At 40.0% G+C, this 27,752-nt stretch overlaps 2 protein-coding genes across 16 annotated transcripts in view; both read left to right on the forward strand.

Annotated features, from left to right (window-relative positions):
- The first annotated feature begins 6,245 nt into the window (after window positions 1-6,245).
- On the forward strand, window positions 6,246-15,464 carry LOC108411227 (butyrophilin subfamily 2 member A2-like). The gene is made up of 11 exons (XM_037532760.1): window positions 6,246-7,171; window positions 7,500-7,543; window positions 7,771-7,824; window positions 8,386-8,538; window positions 9,797-9,943; window positions 10,039-10,131; window positions 10,219-10,257; window positions 11,877-11,924; window positions 12,183-12,230; window positions 12,337-12,363; window positions 13,250-15,464. Exons 2-11 carry the CDS (start codon window positions 7,534-7,536, stop codon window positions 14,026-14,028), a joined length of 1,398 nt encoding a protein of 465 aa, XP_037388657.1. The 5' UTR covers window positions 6,246-7,171; window positions 7,500-7,533; the 3' UTR covers window positions 14,029-15,464.
- Window positions 15,465-16,221: 757 nt separating this feature from the next.
- LOC108411228 (butyrophilin subfamily 1 member A1-like) overlaps window positions 16,222-27,752 on the forward strand; it is a 17,766-nt gene continuing 6,235 nt past the window's right edge. The window contains exons 1-10 of one of the 15 annotated variants that reach the window (XM_037533054.1): window positions 16,222-16,521; window positions 19,747-19,797; window positions 20,771-21,118; window positions 21,349-21,501; window positions 23,615-23,776; window positions 23,858-23,950; window positions 24,031-24,069; window positions 24,260-24,286; window positions 25,716-25,760; window positions 25,868-25,942. In XM_037533054.1, the coding sequence (XP_037388951.1) occupies window positions 19,749-19,797; window positions 20,771-21,118; window positions 21,349-21,501; window positions 23,615-23,776; window positions 23,858-23,950; window positions 24,031-24,069; window positions 24,260-24,286; window positions 25,716-25,760; window positions 25,868-25,942 (991 nt within the window). In that variant the 5' untranslated portion in view covers window positions 16,222-16,521; window positions 19,747-19,748. Of the gene's footprint in view, window positions 16,522-18,931; window positions 19,028-19,746; window positions 19,798-20,770; window positions 21,119-21,348; window positions 21,502-23,614; window positions 23,777-23,857; window positions 23,951-24,030; window positions 24,070-24,259; window positions 24,287-25,715; window positions 25,761-25,864; window positions 25,943-27,752 lie in introns of those variants that run through there. The other 14 variants (XM_037533056.1, XM_037533057.1, XM_037533058.1 and 11 more) reach the window with 14 other exon arrangements.

The raw sequence follows: 27,752 nt of genomic DNA on the forward strand, positions 1-27,752 counted from the left end.
ACATAAGCCAACGGGAATAACATTTCGCATTTAGGGGAGTAAAAAGTAACATATTTGACTATGAAATGTAGTGGAGTGAAAGTAAAAAGTTAGCCAAAATATATAGATGAAGATCTGCCATATATAGAGGCACCAGACCATGCAAAGCTTTATATATAATAAGAGCCTTGTACTGGACATGGAATGTAATGGGCAACCAGTGAAGACTGAAGGACTGGAGTGATATAATTGTTCTTCGAAAAAGTGACGATCCTAGTGGCAGCATTTTGAACATATTGGAACCTAGTGAGGGCTTTGACAGGGAGGCCATTTTGCTTTCACCATGCACAGATCAATCGAACCACAAAATGAACTACAAATGATCTGAACTCTCAAGGTGATCTCAGTTCTGTTCAATGTGAGGGCCATTTAAAGGGGTCTGAGTTTGGTGTGTGTTCACATATGCACAGAAAACCTTGACTCAGCGGTCTGAGTCCTTTTCAGACACTGATACGGCCCACATGTGAAAACACCTGTAATTGCAGTTTAGCAATAGTGGTTGGGACAAGCAGCTTTATAAATGCAGTATAGTGTCACTGCAGTGGCTGGCTCAGGAAGTATCGTAGAAAGTTACCGTGTAGCATTGCTCTAGTTCCTGGCCCAGGAAGTCTCATAGCTGTAGTGGAGCATCACTCTATTGGCTAACTCAGGAAGCCTCTTTGCTGTAAAAGGGTAAACATGCACAAAACCAGCAGGGGGTTGTTATGGTCTGTTACGCCACTGTAGATATTTCCCACAACAACTGGCTCCAGTGAACAAAAATCTACTCCCCACCGATTACTTGGATCTCCAGCATCAACTTTAAAATGCAGTCTGCCTTCTGCATAACATAGTTAGCAGGGGTAAAATGCTGACACAAAGGTCCTTTTTTCTTCTGTATGACGAGTTTGTTTCTATGTACTCTCCTAATTGCACAAACCCATTTTTCTTGCTCATCTTTAACCGATAAGCCATAAAAACTCCAGCCCTTAGGTAAGCTGTACAAGCTCTTATTGAAATATAGTTTATTATGCTGTGTTTCCTTTTTTTTTTTTGTAAGGTTTCTGCATGGTATTTTTCTTTGTTTTTAGTTTTCTGGATAAGAGCGTGTGCTAAGTGTTGTAAATGTAAATTTATACCTGTGGAGCCACTGAAGACAAATTCACTCATCCTTCACTCACGCTTCAACATAGAAATCCTCTGTTCACTCCCGTGGCCCATGTCTTAGCTGATCAGCTACACTTTTGGGGTAAATGGGTAGTGCAAATTTCTTTTAAAGTGCATGAATTCAGCTGTGAACTGTTGTAAAGGGTACACAGTCACATACACATGTCCTGGTGAAGGCTGTGAACACTGTTGCACATTCCTTCAGATCAGATAAACTACATTCCAAAGCCTAGGCTGCAGCTGAGGTAGTGCAGGTCCTATGAAGACTTCCTTAGTAGCTTATTGGTAACACAAATGGAACAGTTCTAACAAGGTTGCATGGTGACGTCACCAGAGTGGCGCAAAACATGAGAGAAAATGGAGATATAATCCCTCCAGAAGGTCCTAGAATGACCCCAGGGTCTTGTCCCGGTAGGCCGTGCCTGGTACACCCCCACCGGGAGGCCTCCAGGGGGTTATCCTGTCAGAACCTGAACCACCTCAACTGGCTTCTCTCAATGCGGAGGGGTAGCGGCTCTACTCCGAGCTCCTCCTGAATGACCGACCTCCTCACCCTATCAAGTAGAGTGTACCTCGCCACCCTGCAAAGAAAGCTCATTTCTGCTGTTGTTATTTGTGATCTCATTCTTTCTGTCATTATCCATAGCACATAATCATAGGTGAGGGTCGGGATGCAGGCCAACCAGTAAACAGAGCTATGCCTTTTGGCTCAGCTCCCTCTTCACCACCACCATCAAGTGTAGTGACCACTTTACTGCTGCTGCCTGTCCCAGCCTGTGGCCGATCTCACTTTCCCTCTTTCCATCAATCATGATCAAGAACCCAGGATACTTAAACGTCTACACCAGGGGCAGGTCCTTTCCCCTCACCAAACTCCTCCCATGCCCTGGATTTTGCGCCACCATTGCCCCTCCACCTTTTTTTGCCTGTCGGTACGTATCTGCTTAGTCGGGAGTTCTCCAGGCCATCCAGTCCCTAAAAGCTTCTTTATTCAGCTTGACGGCCTCCCTCACCACCAGTAGGTTCTTAGGTTACCTCCCTGGGACCCACAAGCTTTTGGCCACAGCTATAACCAGCAACTTCCACAATGGAAGTTTTGAACAGGGTCCATTCAGACTCCAAGTCCCCTACCTCCTCCGGGACATGAGAAAAGCCCTCCCAGAGGTGGGAATTAAAATCATTCCGAACGGGCCTCTGACAGTTGTTCCCAGCACACCCTCACTATTCACTTGGGCCTACCGGGTCTGACCATCAGTCTTCACTGCCATCCGATCCAACTCATCATCAGATGACTGCTCAGCACCTCTCTTCACTCGAGGCGTCCAGAACATATAGTCCGAAGTCGACAACAAAGGCAGTCATTGACCTTTGACCCAAGGAGCTCTGGTACCATGAACATTTATGTACATCCTTGAGTTGGAACTTGGTGTTTGTTATGGACAATCCATGTGTAGCACAGAAGTCCAACAACAATTCACTATTCAGGTTTAGATTGGGCACGCCGTTCTTCCCAATCATGCCTTTCCAGGTCTCCAAGTCATTACCTACATAAGCACTGAAGTCTCCCAGTAAGACTGAAGGCCGTCTTAGACAGTCTTAAGAGTCTAGATGGGGTCTTTTCCAGAACCCGCCAACTTAACACTAAATGGGGCCAAATTGACCTCAAAGATAATAGGAGGGTTAAGCTGGCATATTTCTGCATGTATTTTTTGAGTATGTGATTTTTTTTTTTTTGGAGCGAGAATGTCAAGTTTCCCTTAAGCTAGCATTAGATTAGAGACCAGTTCACTACAGGATGGGGTCAGAGCTGTATTCACTGAACTACTATAAACACTTGTAATCTTGACTGTTTCTGAGTCAATGTAATGCATTTTACACTTATCATGTCATTTCTTCTAAATTGACTTGAAAGAAAGCACAGAAATGATCTGACATGAAAACATCAGTGATAAGGGACATGTTTGTGTTTAAACCTTTAGTAATGGCCAGATCCAGGATGTAAACTAGTTTGTGGGTGGGGCTGCCCACATGGTGCTTCAAATCAAATGTCTCGAAGTCTAATGTATTCCTGTCTGATGGATTATCAATAGGCAAGTTAAGTCTCCAGAGAAAATAATTTTATCAGCTTGTGGATACTTGCTTGCAAAACATATTTTAATTCTGCAATTTCTACCAAAAATTACTATTTTGCTTTGAAGGTCAATATGTTACAATTAGTGATGAAGAAATATAATTTAAAAGGTTGATTGCAACATAGTCAAACACATTCACCAATTGTGGTAATTTTGCAGTCATTATTATAAATGCATGCCACCCCTTCTCCTCACCTGCCCAGTCTTGCTCTATGCATAAGTCTGAAGTTTTCAGAAGTTTGAAAACTTCAAGCTGCTGTGACATTTTCACTAAGCCATGTTTCTGACAAACATAAAATCAAGCTTATGCTCTCTAATATGATCTTGAATCAGAATTGCTTTGTTATTTATTGAAATCACATTGAGTAAAGTGAGGTTAAATTTTCGGCTCATTACTGTGTGTGCTTGCCTACAAGGTGGTATCATATGCGCAAACAAACACTGACATTTTAAAGGAATGCATGCAGGACTAGAAACATTAAAACAATAAAGCACATTTATAACCTTCAAAATGATTTTTTGGTGGCTTCAACAATTTGTATATTTTTTCTTTGTATATATTTTTCAGCAAAAACAACTGTAGCATATACAAGTTACACATTATGTCCTAGACCTTTGCTTGAGGATATTTTCTCTAACTGGACCTTACTGAATTTTAATTTAAGACCCCTGCTATAGGGAGTTGCTAAAATTTCCCTACCCATGGTAAAATCACTATAATGCATGGCCTTAATTGGCTTATTGCCGTAACAAAATGCAGACTTCATAAAATATAATAAACATAAATTCTGAAGTTAGAATTAATCACGGTAAACAATTCTCCAGCTACAAGTAGTTTGTTTATGCAGTTTCTGAAGAAATTTCTAAAGAAGTGACTGCTGCATATTTACTCATATCAAATAAAGAATATATAAACATGCTGCAGTTTACAGTTAAACCAGTCTGGCAGCATGTTCCCTGTCGCCTTCGTTCAGCTCTGATCTGATCACTAACTGCTCCCATGTCAGTCTCTGCTTCTAAGCGCCTTAGAAAATGAATGAATGAATGAACGTTGAACAGACTGGCGACCTGTCCAGGGTGTATCCTGCCTTCCGCCCGAAGACTGCTGGGATAGGCTCCAGCACCCCCCGCGACCCTGACGGAGAAGCGGCTTAGAAAATGGATGGATGGATGGATACTAGCATTCATGAAAGACTCAGTGACTGCTTTGTGAAAAACATGATGTGCGAATAGTCCAACAGTATAAGAACTATGTTTCTCAACATACGATTGCAAGCAATTTAGGAATTTTACCATCCACAGTCCGTAACATTATTAAAAGATTCCAAGAATCCAAAGAAAACTCTGGGTGTAAAGGGTAAGGCATTAACCAGGATTGAATGCCTGTTTCCTCAGACAGCACTACTGTATAATAAAAGCTGACATGCCTCAGCGATGACTGGGACTACATGGGTTCGGGACTACTTTGGCATACCATTGTCTATAAACTACAGTTCATCTCTGCATCAACAATAGCAGGTTAAGACACTACAAAGGAGAAACCACATATCACAACTATGACTTCTCTGGGCTAAAGCTCACCCAAGATGGACTGACGCAAAGTGGGACGTGTGCTATATGTGAGAAGTCCATGATTCAAGTTGTTTTTGGAAATAATGGATGTTGTGTTCTCTGAGCCAAAGAGAAAAGGGACTATGCAGACTGCTAACAGTGTAATGTTCAAAAGCAACCATCTGTCATTGTATGGGAATGTGTTAGTGGGTAACTTGCACATCTGTGAAGACCCCATTAATGCTGGGGGGTATGTACACATTTTGGAACAACATATACTGCCATCAAGATCAGAGTTTCTCAACCCTGATCCTGGAGGCCAACTGCCCTGCACGTTTTAGTACTTGCTGTTTATTAATGGATTGTCAATAAACTGATTAATTGGATCACGTGTGTTGTGGAGAAGGGAGAACTCTAAAAAGTACAGGGCAGTGGGTCTCCAAAACCAGGGTTGAGAAACACTAATCCAGATGATGTCTAAATTCTACTTTCACGACAATTGGTGTCCGTTCCCAAATGATTCCTGGACATTATTAAAAGGAAAGGTGATGTAACAGTCATAGACATGTCCCTGTCCCAGCTTGCAACTTTAAGAACTTGCTGCAGGTACCAGATTTTGAGTATGTACATATATTAAAAAAAATGTAAGGTTATTGGTTGAAACATTGAATATCTGTTTTCAATTGAATAGAGGTCAAAATACACTGTATAGACACAAATATTGGGACACCTACAATGTGCAATGTACAACCTTTCATGAAATCCCATTCTAAATCCACTGGCATTAATACGGAGTTGGCCCCACTTTGCAGCTACAACAGCTTCCACTCTTCTGGAATGCTTTCTACAAGATTTTGGAGAGTGTCTGTGGGAATATTTGTATCCATTCATCCAGAAGAGCATTTGTGAGGATGTTGGATGAGGACCTGGCTCACAATCTCTGTTCTAGTTCATCCCAAATGTGTTCACTGGGGTTGAGGTCAGGGCTCTGTGAGGGCCAGTCAAGTTCTTCCACACCAAACTCACCCAACCATGCCTTTATGGAACTTGCTTTGTGCACCGGTGCTTAGTCATTCTGACCTCAGCACTCTGTGACCCCTCTCTGAAACTTTACTTGCTCTGGAGTTCCTAAACACTTCTACTTTTCCGTAATACCACAGACAGCTGATCATGGAATATCTAGGAGGAGGTTAGGGAACTGGCCCTGTGACCGGAAGGTTGCCAGTTTGATCCCCAGGGCTGACAGCACATGACTGAGGTGTTCTTGAGCAAGACACCTAACCCCCAATTGCTCCCCGGGCCCTGTGGATAGGGCTGCCCACCGCTCCGGCCAAGCTCACGGATGGGTTAAATGCGGAGGTGGAATTTCCCCGTGTGTGGGATTAATAAAGTATAACTTAACTTTGCAAACTGACTTGTTGCAACGGCGGTATCCTATTACAGAACCACACTTGAATTCAATTCTTTAGAACTCTTTAGAATGACCCATTCTTTCACAAATGTTTGTAAAGGCAGACTGTGTGGCTAGGTGCTTAATTTTATACACCTGTGGCAATAAAACTAACTGAAATACCTAAATTCAATGATTAAGAGGTGTGTCCCTACACTTTTGTCTATGTAGTGTAATTTGTAATCACTGCTACTAATTTCCTACTGTCCCAACATTTTTGGAATTGAGTTTGTATATAAAGTTTACAGCTCACTCAGAGGAATAGGACACATGCTGCAAAACGTTAAATATTGCCAAAAAGGCTTTGCAACCAAGTATTAATATGAATATGAGGTGTCTGAATGCTTTTTTCCTAGCAAATTTTTTTTTTCAGTCTTCAAACGACATTGTTTGTCAAGATGAAGTGGTACATGCACTGGACATTCATCAAATAGCAAAACCAAAAGTGTGTGAATACTTCTTTCCCCTCACTGTGTAGAGCAAAATTTATGACCAGCAATATGTTTGGACAACCTTGTTAAGGATTATATGATGGGCGCTTATTAAATAGCCTGCTCCGAGTCTGGTCAACAGAACTGCATCTACATCTGTGCAGCAAGCGGATGATGCCGGTTCATCCTCAGCTGGATCCCAGCCCTCTGTGACATTTTCCTCATCCACTTCTTCCTGGTGCTTCCAGTTGCAACGACAGTTGCAAGAAAACCACAGCAACTCCGGATCTCTTTTAGCTTTGCATTCCTCCTCTAGTGTTCAACGGCTCTTAATGGTGTAGAAGGATTAAGTAATCTATGCTCATCCTGACTCTTCAAGATTGTTTTACAACTTTATTCCACGTCACCGGGTCCATATTCAGGTAGGCTGTGTATTTACTCTGTGGTTTTCCTGGATACCATAACAATTTATCATATTTGACCCTGTTTATGATTTTCATTATTTTTACCATTGTTTTTGTTTTGTTAGAGTTGTTAACAAAGTGAAATGAACTTTGGTCTGCTAGTGAGTTTTGGTCTGCTAGTGAGGGAAGTGAAGATAACATTACAAGGGTACTATGTCAAACAATTCACCGCATTTAAAAGATACGCATGTAATGTTAATGGAAAATGTGCATTATTTCTAAAAAATGTTAGTGTTCAGCAGTAAATACACTCTAATTAAATATATTTGGTTCATTTTTCATTTAGCTTTCATTGAAAAGAGCAGCAGAGCCAAAAGACCATGAAAACAGGTGAGGGTGAAAATACAAGGCATTGCCTTTGGGCATTTATCATGACCAGATATTAGTTTAGCTTAAAAAGCTGAATTTATTGGCAGTAACAGATTAATTTGTGAATGTTGAGGTTTGTTGAGTTTATATTTGTCTGTAACTAAAAATTCAGTATTTTTACTGGAACATTTCTACAAAATATCTAGCGAAATAATAATAATAATAATTATATTGTTTTCCGTTAACAGCAATGCTTGTCCTACTGATGATGTTTGACCTACCGAGTAGTAGTTCAAGTGAAGGTATTTCATTGGCAGCACCAACAGAAACAATTTTAAGATTTTAAAATTCATTTTTGGATTACAGTTTTATATTAAAAATAATCTCTCATTTTTAGGTAAGTTCTCTTTGTTGGTTCCTGATAGATTCATATCAGCTCAAATAGGATCTTCTGTTGTCCTGCCATGTGGTCTTTCCACTGCGTTGGACGTTACCAGTACAGAGGCAGAGTGTCTGATTGGGGAACTGCAGAAAGGGAACGTCTCTCTGAGGCTGGAGAACCTCACAGTAGCAGACGGAGGAGAATATATGTGTTATGTATGGAATCCTGAATGGTATTTGACAGTTAGTGTTATCCTTAATATTACAGGTGAGAAATTAGTTATGAAAACTAAAAATCAGGATAAGACTGCTCTACATAGTTTACAGTTGCCTCTTTTTAAAATGTATTTTGTTCATTTTATTTGTTTCATTTCATGCAAAACATTCATTTAATAGGTTTGTTTTCTGGTCAAGCTACAACATTTTTCTGCATGTTCGTTCGTTCATTCATCCAACGTAAAATCATTTACGTTTTACTCTAGTGGTTGGATCTCATCCTCTGCTCTCGTTGGTTGAAACTGGAGAACAGGTGAATGTTACCTGCACATCTGGTGGATGGTCAAGAGAGCCCACCCTCACCTGGAGAGACAAAGGAGGAAGAGAACTCAGAAGCAGTGCTGATCAATATAAAACAGGTTTGTACATAAAACAGGTATAAATGTTATTTCATGCTCCCAGTCGCAGACCTATATGGTCATAGCTAAACAGAGAAAAATTCAAGGTCGTGTTCATGTGTAGAGCATGTAACAAACATAAGAAAAAAAACTATATACCTGATTTAATGATGCAGAAGGGAATGCAGAATGAGTTTTTTTTTTCTTATCTGTTTATATCTGGAGACCATCATTAAAATCATCTCAGTTTTTTCTTTCATTTATACAGTTGATTGATGTAGACGTTTAATGAAATGTTGCTGCACAAAATGTTTCACATTTTTCCACAAAATAATAATTCACTTTAATAAAAACCGTCACCATTTACTACTGTAGAAAGCTGAAGTGTAGTTGTTAATAAAAAGATCTACAACCTATACACTAAGTTTTAATGTTTAGTTTACATGGACAGTTTTGGGAAACAGATTGCTTCACTTTTACCCAAAAAAAAAGAAAAAAGGCTAAATTCGTTTTTAATTTACCACTGGACCAGCAGTGAATTTAGCAATTAGTCAAGCACTTTCACAAAAAAGCATAAAAGAACTTTTGAACATGTTTACTGAACGATTTTAAATTTACACTCAGACCTTGTTTTTGTTTTTTACTTATGTTTATGAATATTTAGAAAAAGTAAAGCGGTTAGTTTTCTAACACTTTTTTTGCAAAACCTTTTTCATAGTAAAAGCATTAAAATATATTATTATAGCTAGTTTTAGTTTTATTAGAGTTGTGGTAGGTGTGTGGCCAACTCTAGGTGTAGCTGTTATGTAATTTAAAATATATCTTAAAGAATTTGAGTGAATTTTTTTCCTGATCTTCAATTCTCACTGCTGTTTTATTTGCTTTGTATGAGGGAGGGTGTGGAGTAGCAGGACAACTGCCCGTGACTAAATCTATAATAGGTTACACCCTGAGTTCCCTTGAAAAATAATATTACTGTGAATGAGTATTAACATAACAACTCTGACTGACAGTATGTTCATCATTTTGATAATGCTGTGTAAACTGTCTGTATTATTCCTAGTAAAGTGTACTGTTTACATTTACAGTCTAAGCCGTTATCATACCAGCTGTATGTTGCATTACAGGTGAACTAAATCCATTTCCAAGCCTTTTTTATTTAGTGGTATAAAAAGAAAGCAGCAAAGATTCTGAGTCTCACTGAAATGGTATATGATAAATGGTGTAACAGTTATAGCAAGTTTTTTTCCCTCACTAATGAGCACTAAAACTCATTTAGACTCTGAAGGGTTGGTGAATGTGAGCTCTTGGCTGCTTCTCTCTCCCTCGGAGTCAGAGTGGATCTCCTGTTCCGTGGGTTCATCTGATCAGACGAGAGAGGGAAGAGTGCTGCTATTCAAACCTGCTACTGCAGTGCTAAAACCTGGTAAGTCTCATTCTGTTCTTTCTGATATTGTTCACCTGTCCTCTAAATATTTTTTTGTTTTGTATATTTATAAAATACATGCTATATTTGATCAGGAGTTTCTTCAGGATGGAGAGCCTTCACCATCTTGCTGGTTATCAGTCTGTTGGTTTCCACTGTAATGATGATGATTATGCCCACGATTAGAGGTAGGAGATGTTTAGTTATCAGTGAATTCTAATTAAAAGCTTCATACTGTCAACATTGTGATTGTTTAAATATTTCTTGGAATATAGGCAGCATTTGTCCAGAAGACCAAAAAGACCCATCAGAGGGTAAGATTCAGTGTTTCAAGTTCCATTTCCAACGTAAATTCTGTTACACTGATTGCTTTCTTGGTAGGAACTGCTGAATCATTAGTGGAACCTAATTAAAAGTATAATGTGAAAAAAAAAGTTTTTTTTTGGAATTTTCTGGATCATAATGGACTGGCGGATTCACATTTGGCTACATCACTGGAAATAATCTGCACAGAAAAACCCTAAAGCTAAAGTTCTGAGAGCTGAGACTGATCACAGTTCACTCTGCTAGAGCACAATTACACACCTTTCTCTGAACTGTGTAAGGAACAGGGTTTACATTAAACTGCATGTGTTTCATGGTTAGATGATTATATAAGGCGTCCTAGTTTATCTGTTTCCAGTAAAGTATTTCAGAATCCCTGAAAGACTGCGTAGGTTTTTACTGTTTAACTTCATTTAAGAGAGAAAATTATAAATCAAGTGTTTTTAAAGTAGTTTTAGTGAGAGATGAGCTGCAACTTCTCACAGTTAGACAACTGTGAAGGGGAGTGAATACAGACCTTTCCCAAATAAACCAAACTGTCCAGAGACAGAGCTGCCTGTAGACGCTACATTTCACGCGACATGGATTGACTGTTTTCATACAGTATGTAAATCATAGGCTAGTTCGTACACAATGATCAATTCAAGCGTATAGTGTGAGTCACCAAAAAACAAGATTTCTACAGCCGTATAGTCGCAAAGTATGCCTGACTTTAGAGGACACTCACCTACAGCTCAACCAGCCAAACGGAATACTTCAACAAGACGTAAAACCCCACAAGTGAGCTCCTCTGGAGGAATTTGCCTCGGATGTGATTCCTGCTGTCACTGTGCTGTTCTATCCAAGGCAGGAAGGCAGGATACACCCTGGACAGTCACTCACACAATCACACCCAGGGGCAATTTAGCATGTCCAGTTGGCCTGACTGCATGTCTTTGGACTGTGGGAGAATACCCTCACAGACATGGGGAAAACATGCAAACTCCACACAGAGAGGACCCCGGTCACACGGCCGGGGAATCGAACCCAGGCCCTACCAGCGCTACCCACCACGCTAGTGATGTTTAGCATGGTCCAGGAGCTTGGATCTATGGTTTGATCACAGCAGAAGCTTTTCTTAGACAAGCACTCCAGATAGTTTGTAGTGATGGAGATATTGTCTAACTGTAGTTTTAGACATTTAGTGAGCTGCTGTGGTGTCTCAACTGCAGTACTTGTTTTGCTTCTCAAATCATCATCGAAGGCGGGTTCATCACAGCTTCGGTTATTTGAAAGTTCTTACCTATTTCCCTTATAGGGAAAATTTATGGGATTAAGTTTGTTTGCTGAATTTGTGAACATTTTGTTTCTTCATTAATTTCTGTAGTGTGTGATCTTCCGTGTTTCATTTAAAATTATTTCAGGGACGCCAATAATTGTGTGATACTGAATGGGTTTTTAAAATTTCTTCTTTTAATAATTTTGCGCCACTGAAAGGTTAGATTTTCCTCATGTTTTAGTGCAAGGTTGCTGCCAAAAGCCTTATTTGCTCATATTGACCAAGGGTGCAAATTATTCTGCAGGTAACTATATAACCCTGTTAATGTTGAACCAAATTTTCTTTGTACAGATCCAGAAACAGTTAAGATAGAAAATGCTGCAGAAAATAACACTCAAGGTAAATTTCCTTATGGATTCACAATATTTGAAAACGGTGATTAGTGTCCATGAAACTGCATGGTTAAATTAGTAATGAAGAGTTTAAGCTAAATCTACCCTTTAGCACGGCCTACACTACTGAAATTATCACTCTGTGATATCAACTGCATTAACCTGCTCATTTTTAACCGAATTTCAACACCTATAGTACTGTTAATCACTGATTCTAATGTGTTAGGAATCTCAGATAAAGTTGTGGAACACTTTTTTTGAACAGTTGCAGAAAAAATTGACAAGGCAACAAATACAGAAAAAGAAATTCCAGGTATATTTCAACGTATACTTGACTTCATTTCTTTTGGCAAAACACATTCATGTCGGTTTTAAAAAATCTGCTCCTTTATAATGTGTGTACTATTGTTTCTTTGCAGACTGGGAAAAAATGTATGCGTGTAAAGGTAAAGCACTTACTGTAACTCTCTGAGAGCCACATCACACAGCAAAACGCTTGCTTTTAACTCCACAGTGGTAAATTTACTGGAGAAAGAAAACTGTTCTTAACTTTGAATGGAAATTAATGAAACAAGATTATTTTTTTGTCATTTTGGAGCATTTCTAGTGATCCACTTATGAAATTCTAACACAATGTAATTTTCAAATTCTGTTAATTTTTTTAAAATGACAAATATGGAGATACAATGTTTTGTTCTGACAGTGACAAAATATGAAAAAATATTAGATTGGAAATGCTACTGACCCCATATTGTAGTATAAAGGGAGATGTTACTGACCCCATATTGTAGCTTAATAAGCTTAAATAGTGTCTGATATTAAAATGCAGTATTAAAGGGACACTGTGGCCAAAATGAAAAATGTAACCATGGAGTGGTTCCACAATAGTAGAATGAGATCAGGGTGGGGTTTTTTTTTCCTGCTAGCTGGTGAGTGCCGAGGGAAGGCAGATAGGTAGTGTTACTGCTACAATCATTACAATGGAAACTGGATTATTCAAAGGGCAGATGAGGAGAACAGCAAGCAAAAACCTGAAATTAGCTAGCTGTCTAGATACCTTACCCTCGGTTTTGCTTATTTGTTCTCACTAAAAGGGTAAAAACTTTCTGTTGTGGTCAGTAGTGTCCAGTTTGTACTAAATAAAGATGTACTTGCTGTGTTCTGTGATTTTGTTCAGCGACTGAGGCCATTTCCATTAAACAGAAGGTAATTTGGTGATTTCTAAGGTAATTTGGTTGTGTTTAGTAGCCTATAGAATAACGAATGTTTTTAAATATATTTTTGTGAGTCTGTATGTTTCTGATCTCTTCTCTGTATTGTGTTAATTTCCAGTTGCCATCAGACCAGATGCATCAAATACTTCTTTTCTGGAAGTTGGCAAGAAAAAGTCAAGAGTAACATGTACGTCAGACGTCCGTGATAAGACAGCATTCATTCATGCTCTGTGTGAAGAGAGAATCAGTTCAGGGCGGTACTACTGGGAGATAACGGCACTGACAGAACCAACGAAAGGCGCAGCCTATAAGTGTCCAACATCCTGGTATGTTGGAGTGACCAATGAAACAGCAGAGAAGAAGAAAAAAGTTCCTTTAACTCCACAGAACGGCTACTGGGTTCTTCACTATGAGAGAGAGACAGGTTACTATGTTAATGACCCCTCTCAGACTCCTGTTCTAGTGAGAGATCGGTTCTCAAAGCTGGGGGTGTTTTTAGACTGTGAGAAACACAAACTGTCTTTTTACGACTGTGAGAAACAGACACATCTCTACACTTTCTATGATGTACCTTCAACACCTCTGATTCCAGTTTTGAGCCCTGGAGACAAAAAACAACATACAGTTATGATATGTCAAGAAAAATGTGTGAAATGTGATGAACGCGGTGCAGTGCAAAAAGACAAAGATAAAGAGCTCAGCACGGAGAGCAAAAACAAAGAAGCTATAAATATAACAGTCAAAGAAAAACAAACCAAGAAGACAGTAACCCGTTCTGCAGAGTTCAAGAGCGGTCTGTCCATCGGGAATACTAAGGGATTTCCTGTTGACTTGACCTGTAACTTAGACTGGACAGAGACGTCAAACACTACGACACAAGATGACATTACAGAATAGTGAAGTCATATCCATTCATAAATGGACGAATCCTCTCTATCCTGCTTTGTAGTCTATCATGCATTTAATTAATAGAGAAATATAGGAAAAGGGTGCTGTACTGAGAGCAGGTGCATGAACAGGGGCTACATGTGGTTGTAATCTAAAGCGGTTATAATCATAGATATACACACCTAGATGCCGTGTTGGGTCCAACCAGGCACGTCAACATTTTGGGGAGGTCAACATCGCTGCTGGACACTGTCCAAAATTCCACTATTTGTGTGGTTGGTGAGGCAGAGAACCTACTGATGTGAATGTTGTTTGTCTGATTTTATATTAAGCTTATTTAATAGTTTATTCAAGATAACTTAATGTAGTAATGTATTTACAGTGATAGTGTTGTAGCAGTAAGTTATAGCATTAATTAATCTGTGTAGATATTCATAATAGATTAACGTTAGCACCTTGTTACACAAACTGATGCTAGGGTCTTATTTGCCAGCTTCTTGTTAGAATTTTCCCATTCCACCTTAAATGGTGCAGCTGTCACTTTCTGGTTAAGGTGGACAACACAGAGGTTCAACAACACAGAGGTTCAACAACACAGACAGACGGTTTCCTCCGAGTCCGTCCGGCTCTTTATTCTAGATAAACAGTTTCCAGCTCAGCCGTTTCTGCCGGTTCTTACACTAATACCAGGCTGGTGCTGATGAGCAGGAGAGACGGGGAGGCTGAGTGCTTCTTTACGGGGGAATTGATATGAAAGTTTAACTCCACAAACACCTCAACGCCCCTCATTTAACACCAGGAGGCGCTGCTTACATTCGCAAAGTCTTTGGCCACAATATTGCAGTCTTTCCTGGTATTAATGCCACTTTAACGTCATAATTCTACGACTTTATTCTCAAAATATTATGACTTTATTCTCAAACTACCATTTTTATTAACAGCGGCCCTAAAACACTTTAGTAGTTTACAACAGAAGCAGAACGCAGAAATGTTCTTTCAGAGCTGAAGTCAATACCTAAGCATAACTTGTTGGTGCAGTGGCGGTCAAGTCTTCTCTAGCTATGAGCAACTTAACAGTTTAAACCATCTTAGTTAAGACCTGTTGGTGCAACCAGTCCCAGATGTAGGTAAACGCACAATCTTAACAGCCACCAACTGTCCACTGCCACGGTGTCAAAATGGGCTGCACTGGTCAATAGATTTGTGCCACAAAAATGCATCATGTAAACAGAACTGAGCCTAACAGAAGAAACACATCAGAGACAGTCTAATTAGCCAGCTAACTAGCTAAGCTACTCAAACTACAAAAACAGCAAAACCGATAGCTGGAGGAAGGGTGGAGCTGAGAGGGTGAGGGGAAGACAGATTCACGTTTTTGAGGAAGAAGCCGCTAATACTCGATCACTGATACAGCCAGTGACATATACAGTGTGAGTGAGGAAGGATCGGCTGAATCCACTCCAGAGACATGCATTTCCTGATTTTCACAGTCTGGCTAACAAAGATTTCATAAATCTCATTAAACTTTTTGTTTGCTGATAAAAAGTCATGCTGGATTTGTTCCATAGTGTTGCCGACTGCATCTTTCACAGAGCATAAACTTGTTTCATTACTACTGAGCTTTAAACCTTATCCAAATATTCAGTGTGTTGTGCAGCTACTGCATGCTGATGTAAATACTGCAAGTATATATTTACAAGAATATTTGTATTTAAAGCACCGTTTCTGCGTTCCTGAACTTGCAGAAAGTATGATTGAAATGTCACACGGATAATTTGTGGACTCCAGGTCTCCGGGTTCCTTTTCTATTATACTGTAAACAATGGGGACATTTTTATCCAATGATTCTAAAGCGCTTTCTTTAAAATGCTTTTTTTTTCCATTTAATCCTCTTTTTGGCATTTCGATATTCACTGTTTGGTCTTTTAATATTCAACTCTGTGCTTGTAATTCAGATTTATTCAAAATCATGTATTACTCATTAATTTGAATAAATAATTAGTTTTTTTTACAAAAAAATACTGACGCATTCAGTTACTAACATAATTTCAGAAAGGTTATTAAAAATAGTTTAGCACGTAGTGGGGAAGCACATTTCAGCGGTTTGTCCTTAAATTACACACACACACACATACACACACTGATCAGGCATAACCTTATGACCATCTCCTAGTTTCTACCCTCATTGTCCATTTTTGTAGTTCTACAGTTACAGACTGCAGTCCATCTGTTTCTCTGATACTCTGTTACCCTGTTCTTCAGTGGTCAGGACCCCCATGGACCCTCATTTGCTTTTAAACCTATAAATAATCATCTTTCATAACAGTGGAGTTTTTATCGACCCTCATATCCCCCTCTCTCACCGTGTGACTGCGGGCCTGACAATCGGTTACGGCGCTGCATATCAGCAACCTGATAGGTCGCTGCTCGGTTCATTTGCATAACCAGAGAGAGGCTGCAAGTCGGTGGAGTCAGTCACCACTGCTTTCATACCACATGAAGGTAGGCAGAGCTCTTACTTTAACTCTCAAACCGGTGTATAAGACACTACTGTGCGCTATAGAATGGGCAGGAAACGCAGTTCATCATGTTTCACTCTGTGTTTCTCATTTTCACATGTTTTTAACAGTGTTATGACTGTTTTCACTGTAGTTTGTTAAAAGTGAAAGTGAAATTGTGAAAGTTCAGAGTGGGGGAGGTTAATGTGTAGATTATATCACAGTGGAATTTCCTGAGATTATTGCATGTAAAAGATGATTTTTTCTTTGCTTGTGTGAAATATTCACTATTCCTACTGCGGTTAATATTCATTACTACTTCATTGTTTCTTATCTGATCTTGTGTGTTATAGTCCTAACTGACCTTTGTTACTACGGCTGGTTTGGACATTTTAATGTTTTACTGAGAAACCGCCTTCTTAGTCCCAAACTTCAAAAACAACAATAGTAAGTTTAATATAGTGGGTATTTGGACTGCATTGGCCTTTGAATGTAATTGTTTTGTATATATAGTTTTTACTGAAAACAGCTCAGTAGTACTGCGGCTCCCCCTGGTGGTGGTTCAGTTTGTTACTGTTTCTGAGTAGATGCCTCTGTGATTATCACAGTTTTGTTAATAAAGGGGAACTCCATCCATTTTTAAAAAATATTCTGTATAACTAAATGACTAACATGTTCACAAAGTCATTCAGAATGATTTGGCTCTGTTCTAGAGAACCTTACAGAGTTAGAATTGTTCACAGTGGTGGTGATGGGAACCAGACGTCCACCTCCAAAAGCTCCTCACAGAAAGTTCCTACATGAAATGGTTAATTCACTGCCTGATGACTGAGACCCTGTTTTAGTTTTGAGATAAAGTTTTTAAATGTATTAAATGTAAAAGAGGGATGCATGAAGGGTGGTCTATGTCAAAAAAAGGCCCAAAAGAAAGCATACTTTTTCAAATTGAGCACCCTGCTGAAAAAGGACCATTAGGAACCATTAGAATTAACCTAATGGTTTTACAATAATAGCTTACAATAAAGACCAGTACTTTCCTGTAGAATAACTTTAGATCCCATTATGATCAGCCATTCGTCACCCATTAAACCTGTGATATTGCATTAAAAAAAAAACTACACATTTCAAAATCACCAGGAACCAATAGAAACACTTACTGGTTTCTATGGTTTTCTATGGCTCCTATCACCACCACAGTAAAGGCATCTGAGCCATTTCACGTCAAACCACTCTGTTTGCATCTCAGCCACTGAATTACACAGACATTTTGAAAAATGAGTGGAATTGGCCTTCAGCATTTCTTTATCAAACGGATAGTTCTGGTCCTAAAGGCTGTGCTGCGTTGAAAGCCAGAGTAAAATATATGCAAACCTGACCGCATCACAACAGCTGGATTCTATATTAATGCGCCAAAGTCACAAAAAACAGTGTGCTGTGAATGGACTGTTAGCTATAGCGCTAACATCAACCACCAACTGGAACCAGGTTTTGTTTCAACCGAGGTAACAACTAACTGAGGTAACAATAAGTTGAGGTAGCAACTAACTGTGGTAGCAACTAACTGAGGTAACAATAACTTGAGGTAGCAACTAACTGTGGTAGCAACTAACTGAGGTAACAATAACTTGAGGTAGCAACTAACTGAGGTAACAACTATCTGAGGTAACAATAAGTTGAGGTAGCAACTAACTGAGGTAACAATAACTTGAGGTAGCAACTAACTGTGGTAGCAACTAACTGAGGTAACAATAACTTGAGGTAGCAACTAACTGAGGTAACAACTATCTGAGGTAACAATAACTTGAGGTAGCAACTGAGGTAGCAACTAACTGAGGTGACCACTGAGGTAACAACTAACTGAGGTAACAACTAACAACTCAGTGTGGAGAAATGAATGTGTGGAGGCGTTAGCTTCACGCTAACAGAACACGAAATCATTAGTGCTAGTAAACGGTACTAATGGTAATTAGCATTGTCGCCACTGTGGTAATTTAGTGAGCAAAAACTACTCATAAGACGAACGTTTCGCCGTTAAATGCTGTTTTATAATATTTGCTGTATTATATGACAAAACGTGAAGGATGGCTGAAAGTCCATTACTCTGCAACAATGGTATATATAAAGCAGGGGTGCTCAGTCGTGGTGCTGGAGCTCTACTACCCTGCAGAGTTTAGCACCAACCCTAATCAAACACACCTGATCCAGGTGATCAAGGCCTTCAGCAGCATCTGACTATATGGCCTGTGTGTGTTGGGTCTGAACTTTCCAGAATGGTAGACCTCCAGGACCAGGACTGAGCACCCTTGATATAAAGTATATTTATTGACATAAATCAGCTTAAATCTGTATTGAAAAGTTGTGTATCTCATCATATGTCGTGTTGCCGCTATTTCAGTAAAGTAAAAATGTACTATTAAAATTAAAAGGCACTGAAGGTCGTGTCCGCGACCCTCACGGAGAAGCGGCTTGGGAAATGGATGGATGAATGGATTATCTGTCATAAAGTCACGGTAATGCACAACTTCCTGAGGTTTATTGCCTTAAACCTTTGTTTATCATCAAAAATGGAATCAAAAATAAAGTGTTTGGCTTAGAACTATCATGAAAACTACTGGTTTACTCTAAACAACTTATTGGCCCCAACCAATGCGAAGGTCTCAATTTAGAATATTTAAGGTGTGTTCATAGAGCTTGTGTCACAGAATTTCTTAATGAATGAATGTTTTATTCTCATACAGCCAGAGGGGGGTAGAGTAGCCTAAACCCGCAATCCAGTAAAAGTATTGTTATGTCTGTGATGTGGTGGATCTTCTAAGTACTTCCAGAATCTGTCAGCACAGGAACTGAAGTTGGTTGGGCTCCAGTCTTCTCTTTTTGTAGACCTTTAGTTTGAAATAAAATGATAAACCTCAAGTCAGAGATTTGATCAGTAACAAAGGCAGTGCAGATGCCATCACCAATGAAACACAAAAAAAATTAATTAGTAACTGCACAGAAATTACTAAAGTGCAACTAAGGTAAAAGTAGACTTGTTTCCTCACAGATGTACTTGAGTAGGAGTAAAGGTATTCCCATTTGAACGTACAAATCTGTCTGGAAGTTAATAGAGTACATGGAACTGGGTATATTGACCTCCCATTTCTGCACAGTCATCTAAAAGTGAGACGCGACAGTGACTATTGAACTAGCCCAGTAATAAACACTAACTAATATTGTTTTCCATTTACAGTGATGCTTCTTCTGTTGCTGATGTTCGATCTTCTCAGCTGTTCTAATGCAGGTGATTCATTAGTGTCACCGTCAGCTCATCCTAAACCCTCAGACTTTGTTTATACCTGGTCATTTCATGCAACTTGTATCTGGATTATAATCTGTTAAGATTTTAAGGAGATCCAAGAAGATTTCAAGCCTGTTCTTTTGGCAAGAAGGTCAGCGGATTTTTTTGGACTTGAAAGCTGAATGTAGTGATCAAGATGAGCTCTGTATTATTAGGTTGAATTTCCCCGATTAAAACTTACTGTAGAGTCTAGATCCAGCTGCAGTCTGCCACATCTGCTCCAGCTAATTAACTTCACAAAAACTTATTGATCATTACTAATAAACTCTTCAGGAAAGTAGATCTCCAGGAAGAGTGTTAGTGACCACTGATGTAGGGTTTTGTTAAAGCATAATGTGTGGTAGCAGACCAGTGAATAACGATGATGTGAAGTAAAGGTTAACCAGACTTTATTGTAACTACGTTAGGCCGTTGAACACTGAGTCAACTCAGAGGAGAGACTCGAGCTGAATGTTAAGAAATGAACTAAAGGAGCGGTGAAGCCTCTATATAGTTCTAATGGGTGTTTTTTCCCTGAAGAACAGCAGGGGGAGGTGTGGTCAAAGGAATAGGTGGGGTTTTGGTTGAATAATGTGGCTTGATGTGTGGCTTGGTGTGTGCTCCAGATAGGGCAGCATGGTGGTGCAGTGGGTAGCATTGGTGCTTCACAGCAAGGTTCGATTCCCCGGCTGGACAACCAGTTCTTTCTGCATGGGTTTTCTCCCACAGTCGAAAGACATGCAGTCAGGCTGCTTGGACATGCGAATCTTGGTTGCATTTACACTTGCATTTTTATGTGGACAAGCATTATTTAGATATAATCCTGATACCCAAGAAGCATAAAGCGACCAGGTATAATCAGGGATTTAGGAATTTCATTTTTTTTTTTCATATTTCAAACTATATACTGAATGTCTGGAATATCTGCCTCTTTTAGATATCTTCTCTTTGGTGGTTCCTGATGGTGATATATCAGCACAGTTAGGATCATCTGTTGTCCTGCCATGTGAACTTTCCACCTCGTTGGACATTAGGAGGTATGAAGTACGCTGGCATCGACCCGATAAATTTGAAAACCCAGTTCTGCTGTACAGAGATCTAAAGGTCCAGGAGAACATTGGAGATCCTCGGTACAGAGGCAGAGCGTCTCTGATTGGAGAACTGCAGAAATGGAACGCCTCTCTGAGACTGGAGAACCTCACAGTAGCAGACAGAGGAGAATATGTGTGCTATGTTAAAAGTTATACATGGTATGAAGAGGCAAGCGTGTTCCTCAGCCTTCCAGGTAAAGATATGAAATAACATAAACATGAGCCTCATCAGGACGTGCCGGTTAACCTTGACCTGTCACTAGTTTTCCTTCACAGTTTATTCATATCACTAATAGTAAAATTCCAAATAGCTAAATATTAGATCTGTTTAATGTGTTTTATCCATTGGATTTATACTAAGCTTATACATTCTGATTCAGCTGTAACAGCTTTGCTCAATGTTATATTCTGTTCTTTACTCTAGTGGTCGGATCTCCTCTTCTTCTCTCCTTTGCTGAAGCTGGACAACAGGTGAATGTGACCTGTGCATCAGGTGGATGGTCACCAAAGCCCACCCTCACCTGGAGAGACAAACAAGGAAGAGAACTCACAGACAGTGTTAATCAGGAATACACAGGTTTGTAAAAAGCACTATTCCAATACGCTGCGAAGGCCAAAACCAAAAAACGGTAGTTCCTGTCCTTCATTCTGCTCTTTCGTGTTAATTACACAGCCGCTCAGTAAAGAAGCAAATTCATTGATTATTACTTAGTTGTGTCGCAAATCTCCTCGAACAAGAAAATTAATAAACTGAAATATACCTAATCAGTGTCTTATTATTACTATTATAAAAAAAAAAAAAAAAAAGCGCTTACCGACCCTACCGACTAATTTTGGTTACACTTTAAAATAAGACTACCCTCATAAAGGGTTTATGAATGGCTGAAAACGAGTATGTTCTTGGTCATTAGTATAAACATGTTAAAAAGTTATAACCCATTTATAAAAAGGAAAAAACTGAGCTGTGATATCTGATGAATATGAATAGGTGATGAAGCGTTTGAATGAGTGTTTACTATGAACCAAACAACATTTATGTGTTGTAAATGATTATTAATGATTTTAAGGTCTTTATGACCTAATTAATAACCATTAATAAGCTGAGTTTAAACCATTCATGAACGCTGAATGAAGAGAGTCTTATTTTGAAGTGGTACCCTAATTTTAGTTTGAGGGCATCATATTTTACGTGCCACTGAAAAGTTTCGAAAAAGTGTTAAGTTAAAGGTGACGTTTCATGACGTTTAACATTTAATGTAATCCAGCAAAGATTGGACAGTTGCAGTGAAATCTAGGTAGATCAACCTCATGAAGGGGCTCCACAATCAATTGATGAGCTGAATCAATGTAGAGACAAGGAACACCTGAAACTGTGCAGGGCTGCGGTTTGCCAAGTACAGGATTAAATGGTGGTGTGGAATAGAAGAAATTTTAAATAAACCTGTTTTTGTAGATTAACAGTGCACAATAAATAGCCAATGTCCCAACACATTTTAATAAAAAACATTTTTACAACCAAAGCAAGTCAGTTTTTGTTGTACAAAATAGTAAAACATAACTAAACAATGTAAGAAAACTTTGCTTTCTGGCAAAAATGGTGTGAAATGTTGAGTCACATCAGAATTTATAGCTAAATCTGTCCTCCTTTGGCAGCTGTTTGCTGAATTTTTTATTGTTACACTTTAAATGCAGCAGCAGTTACATTCTGGCAACTGCCCAGGTGCTTGAAAGTAATGGCTGCACCATTTAAGGTGTAAAGGGAAATTTGTATAAGAAGACAACTTGAGCTTTGGTGAATTTCTCAAGTCATTTGACTCATACTCGCACCTCCAACCATCAGACTAACAGGGCTGAAATTAATAGAGAATTATAGTTCCACAGGCTGAATAGCATTGTGCTGTGGGCTGATACTGTTCATTTATATCCTTTGTGTTGAAAACAAAGTGAACTACAGGGAGATTCACTCGAAAGAGGCCCCGAATATTCTGTAATAACTCTCACCAGGACGAAGCGATCTGAACAAAACAAAGTGCAATGAGCTCCTCGGTATATGGAGCTTCAAACAAACCTGCATCAGAGCGATGAGGTGGGCGCCGGACAGCCATTATGACGTTTAGCCTCCATTTACGACTTCCAGGTGCAGACCCCCGTACCCCTTCATGTGTCTGTCAGAAAATGAAGATCACTTCCAGCATCGCATGGAATGCAGTCGATTACACATACGTCAAGTTATGTAGGGAATATTCGGGCCAATTTCGAGCGAATCTCCTTATATTTTAGAAGTAAAAGACTAAACAGCAGGAGGTGATTGAGGGTCTGTTGCGCTTTCAGTTTCAGACAAAATGTGATTGAAGCTTTCCTGACTCAGTGTTAGTGTGGTTTGCATTGTTTCTTTGTCATGTTATGTGCATTTATTTGAAGCACACTGGTGTAACAGTTATGACAAAACAAAAAATAGGACGAATTTTAATCAGGGTTCCTCCCACTGCTAGTACAGGTAGTGAATGTTGTGCCAGATCTCCAGTTCAGACACTTCGTTATAAGGAAACTTCCTTCCTCACTCAGTGGAATAAATTATACCATCAGAGATGACCGTAACATGACGGAGTGAATATCACTGAGATAAACCATGTTAACCGATATGGTTCTTCTTTTTAAGTTGACCCCTCCCCTCTTTTTCTCTCATTTAGACTCTGAAAGGTTGGTGAATGTGAGCTCTTGGCTGCTCTTCTCTCCCTCGGAGACAGAGTGGATCTCCTGTTCTGTGGGTTTATCTGGTCAGGAGATGAGAGAGAGCAGAGTGCTGCCACTCAATCCCGTTCATCACCCAGCTGATCCACCAACAGAACCAGGTGAAGGACATAATTCTCCTCCTGAACTGGTTCAGTGTTCCTCTTAAAGCTGTGATATTTAATTATAACGTGTTTGATCAGGAGTTTCTCCGGGATGGAAAGTCGCCACCATCTTACTGGTTATCAGTCTGTTGGTTCTCACTGTGATGACAGTCTTCTTCCTCAAGTTTAGAGGTAGGAAATGTTCACTTGGCAAATCTGAATTAAAAGCCTCACACTGTCAATCTAACTTTTGGAAATTTTCTGGAATGCAGGTCACATTTTCCAGAAAGGCACAAAGTCTAGACCAGCAGGTAAGACTCAGCGTGATGATGTCAGGAGGCTGAAACAGTCATTTAATTGTTCTCCTTGCAGAAAGTATCACTTTCTAAAAATATATCCTATTGTTTAGTAACTAGCTATTAAAACAAATACAAATAAATACAAATGAGGGTGTGAATGTTATGGTAATGTTTCCCCCCTTTGCTTTTTATGGTCATTAAGCAGAGGAAGAAGGACGTTGTTTTGTTGGTGAGTGGACGTGGTCAGCATGGCCCTAATTAACCTAGTCTCTGTCCTGGTTTTGATCAACTTCAGTCACTTTGTTGGAAACACTGGTTCACTGTATAATATGCTGTCCATTTTGAGTTGAATGCCAAAATCATCAGTGGTCAGGAGCCCCATGGACCCTCACAGAGCAGGTACTGTTTGGGTGGTGGGTCATTCTCAGCACTGCAGCAACACTGACGTGGTGGTGGTGGTTAGTGTGTGTTGTGCTGGTCTGAGTGGATCAGACACAGCAGTGCTGCTGGAGTGTTTAAACACCTCAGTGTCGCTGCTGGACTGAGAACAGTCCACCAACCAGAAACATCCAGCCGACAGCGTCCTGTGGGCAGCGTCCCGTGACCACTGATGAAGGACTAGAGAATGACCAACACAAACTGTGCAGCAGCAGATGGGCTGTCGTCTCTGACTTTACATCTACAAAGTAGGAGTGTCTAACAGAGTGGACAGTGAGTGGACACAGTGTTTAAAAACTCCAGGAGCACTGCTGTATCTGATCCACTCAGACCAGCACAACACACACTAACACACCACCACCACATCAGTGTTACTGCAGTGCTGAGAATGACCCACCACCCAAACAGTACCTGCTCTGTGAGGGTCCATGGGGGTCCTGACCACTGAAGAACAGGGTAACAGAGTATCAGAGAAACAGATGGACTACAGTCTGTAACTGTAGAACTACAAAGTCCAGCTATACAGTAAGTGGAGCTGATAAGATGGACAATGAGTGTAGAAACGAGGAGGTGGTCATGATGTTAGGCCTGATTGGTGTACGTCATCATATAGATATGTGGTTGAAGAAGGTTGGGCTGCATGGTTAGCACTGCTAATTCACAGCAGAAGCTGTAGCTTCTCATCATCTAATATCTGAATATCACACTGTAATAAATGCACAGAACTGCTGAGATTTATAGACTTTTAATGGAACTGAATCACTTTTAGCTCCATTACTTTACTGAAAATGTAGCTCAGCTAGTTTTTATTGTTTTCAAAACCTGTGATGCAGCTTTTGGAATTGCAATTAAGCAGTTTTATACTGTCCATTTGATAACTGACCAAGACGTGAAATAATTATACCCAACATTGTTATGAATGGTGTTTATTTTAGAGCAGGTAACAGTTCTTCACCAAAAAAACTTAAATTTATCATCAAAACGTGACTGCAACACAAAAAATAAAGAAAAACATTAAGTTTAACATTAAACATTAAACATTAAGTTTAACACAGTAACACAAAAACACAGCACTCAGCAGATTTTATGGCACAAAGTAATGAATGCTGCACAAACGTTCCAATTATTTACTAATTATTTGTTTTTCATTTTAAAAGTGTATTACAGATTATATTTAAATGAATGTTAGCCAGTGAAGATTATCCCCGTTTTTCCTTCAGCAGGACCAGAAACAAACAACAAAGAAACAAATGCAGACCAAGTAGGTAAGTTTCTGGATTTACAGTAATGATCTGCTCTATATCAGTATCAAAAGTTAACAAAAGTTATTAGGTCTATCATTGAATAATGAATGGTGTTTATTTTAAAGCAGATCTCAGCCCTCTTTCATGTCCAGTTTGTGCTGTGAGAGAAGCAAACAGAACTGATGGAGCCACTCAGATCTCAGGTAACAGATCTCAGCCAACACATCATCATTTAGATATTATATAGATTGTGACTTTTATTTATTTATTTATTTATTTATATATATATATATATATATATATATATATATACACACACACACACACACACACACACACACACACACACACACACACACACACACACACATCTATCCATCCATCATCTTCCGCTTCTCCGGGGTTCGGGTCGCGGGGGCAGCATCCTGAGCAATGAGGCCCAGACCTCCCTTTCCCCAGCCACTTCCACTAGCTCCCTGGGAAGGATTCCGAGGCGCTCCCAGGCCAGCTGGGCGATATAGTCACGCCAGCGTGTCCTGGGTCTTTCCCGGGGTCTCCTCCCTGGTGGACTTGCCTGTGACACCTCCCAAGGGAGCAGGGCCGGATTAAAAGAATGGGCTGAAAGGGCTGCAGTCCCGGGCCTCGCCACTAGGGGGGCCTCCGGTCGCTGAATGTCAAATGACAAAAATTAATAGAAAAAAAAAAAACGAAACAAGCGAAAATGTCGGGCCAAAGGAAACACGAGAGCGGAGCAAAAAAACGAAAATTACAATCAATAAAAAAGGAAAGAGCGACAGAATTATTACAGAAAACACCCAAATTAACCAACATGTGGAGTAGTCAGCCTGCTGTAGCAGCTACCACCAGCAAAGAGGCAACTGTCAGTGATGGACAGCAGCCAACCACCGCTAGCCAACTAACCAGCCCAACTAGCCAGTCTGCTAGCAATAGTGCTACAATCTCTGAGGAAACAAGTGATGGAGAAGAACCAGTGGGTAATGTAGCAGATGAGCCTGTTGATTCTGAGGCAGGGGCGAAAATAGATATATCAACAGATATTGCATGCTGGGGAGAAGTTAATGAGGAGATGCGAAGCTATTGGGTCGGAAAGGGAATTGAAGCACCCACACAATGTCAACATAAAGATGCCGATTTTTCGGCTTCTGAAAGGAGCTATAAAAATCAGAAGCGATGTCTGAGCAAAACATTGTTCAGTCGCTCGCTCAGAAATGGAGAGAAGGTGGCAAGAGAATGGTTGTCTTACTCCCCATCTACTGGAAATGTGTTTTGTTTTTTTTGCAAACTATTCAGTAACGATTCAGTAATGATATTAAAGCTACCCTTGAATTGAAATGAATTGAATTGAAGTGAATTGAATTGAAATCATAATACCAGTTCACTTTAAACGGTAGTCTGTCATAGATTGGTACTGTGTACGCTGATGTGTCAGTGGGTTTGTGTGAGGTCATGCGTCAGAACATCATATGAAGGGCCTCATCCTGGTAATTAGCCCCGGGCCTCAGGAAGTGTTAATCTGGCCCTGCAAGGGAGGCATCCAGGAGGCATCCTAACCAGATGCCCGAACCACCTCATTGGCTCCTCTCGACATGGAGAAGCAGCGGCTCTACTTTGAGTCCCTCCCGGATGACCGAACTTCTCACCCTATCTCTAAGGGAGAGTCCAGCCACCGTGCGGAGGAAACTCATTTCGGCCGCTTGTATTCGCGATCTCATTCTTTCGGTCATTACCCAAAGCTCATGACCATAGGTGAGGGTGGGAACGTAGATCAACCAGTAAATCGAGAGCCTTGCCTTATGGCTCAGCTCTTTCTTTACCACAACAGACCGGTAAAAAGCCCGCATCACTGCTGACCCAGCACCAATCTGCCTGTCAATCTCCCGCTCCCTTGTACCATCACTCGTGAACAAGACCCCGAGATACTTAAACTCCTCCACTTGAGGCAAGAGCTCATCCCCGACCCAGAGAGGGCTCTCCACCCTTTACCGCGTGAGA

This window comes from Pygocentrus nattereri, chromosome 22, assembly GCF_015220715.1.
Source record: "Pygocentrus nattereri isolate fPygNat1 chromosome 22, fPygNat1.pri, whole genome shotgun sequence".
Classification (NCBI taxonomy): domain Eukaryota; kingdom Metazoa; phylum Chordata; class Actinopteri; order Characiformes; family Serrasalmidae; genus Pygocentrus; species Pygocentrus nattereri.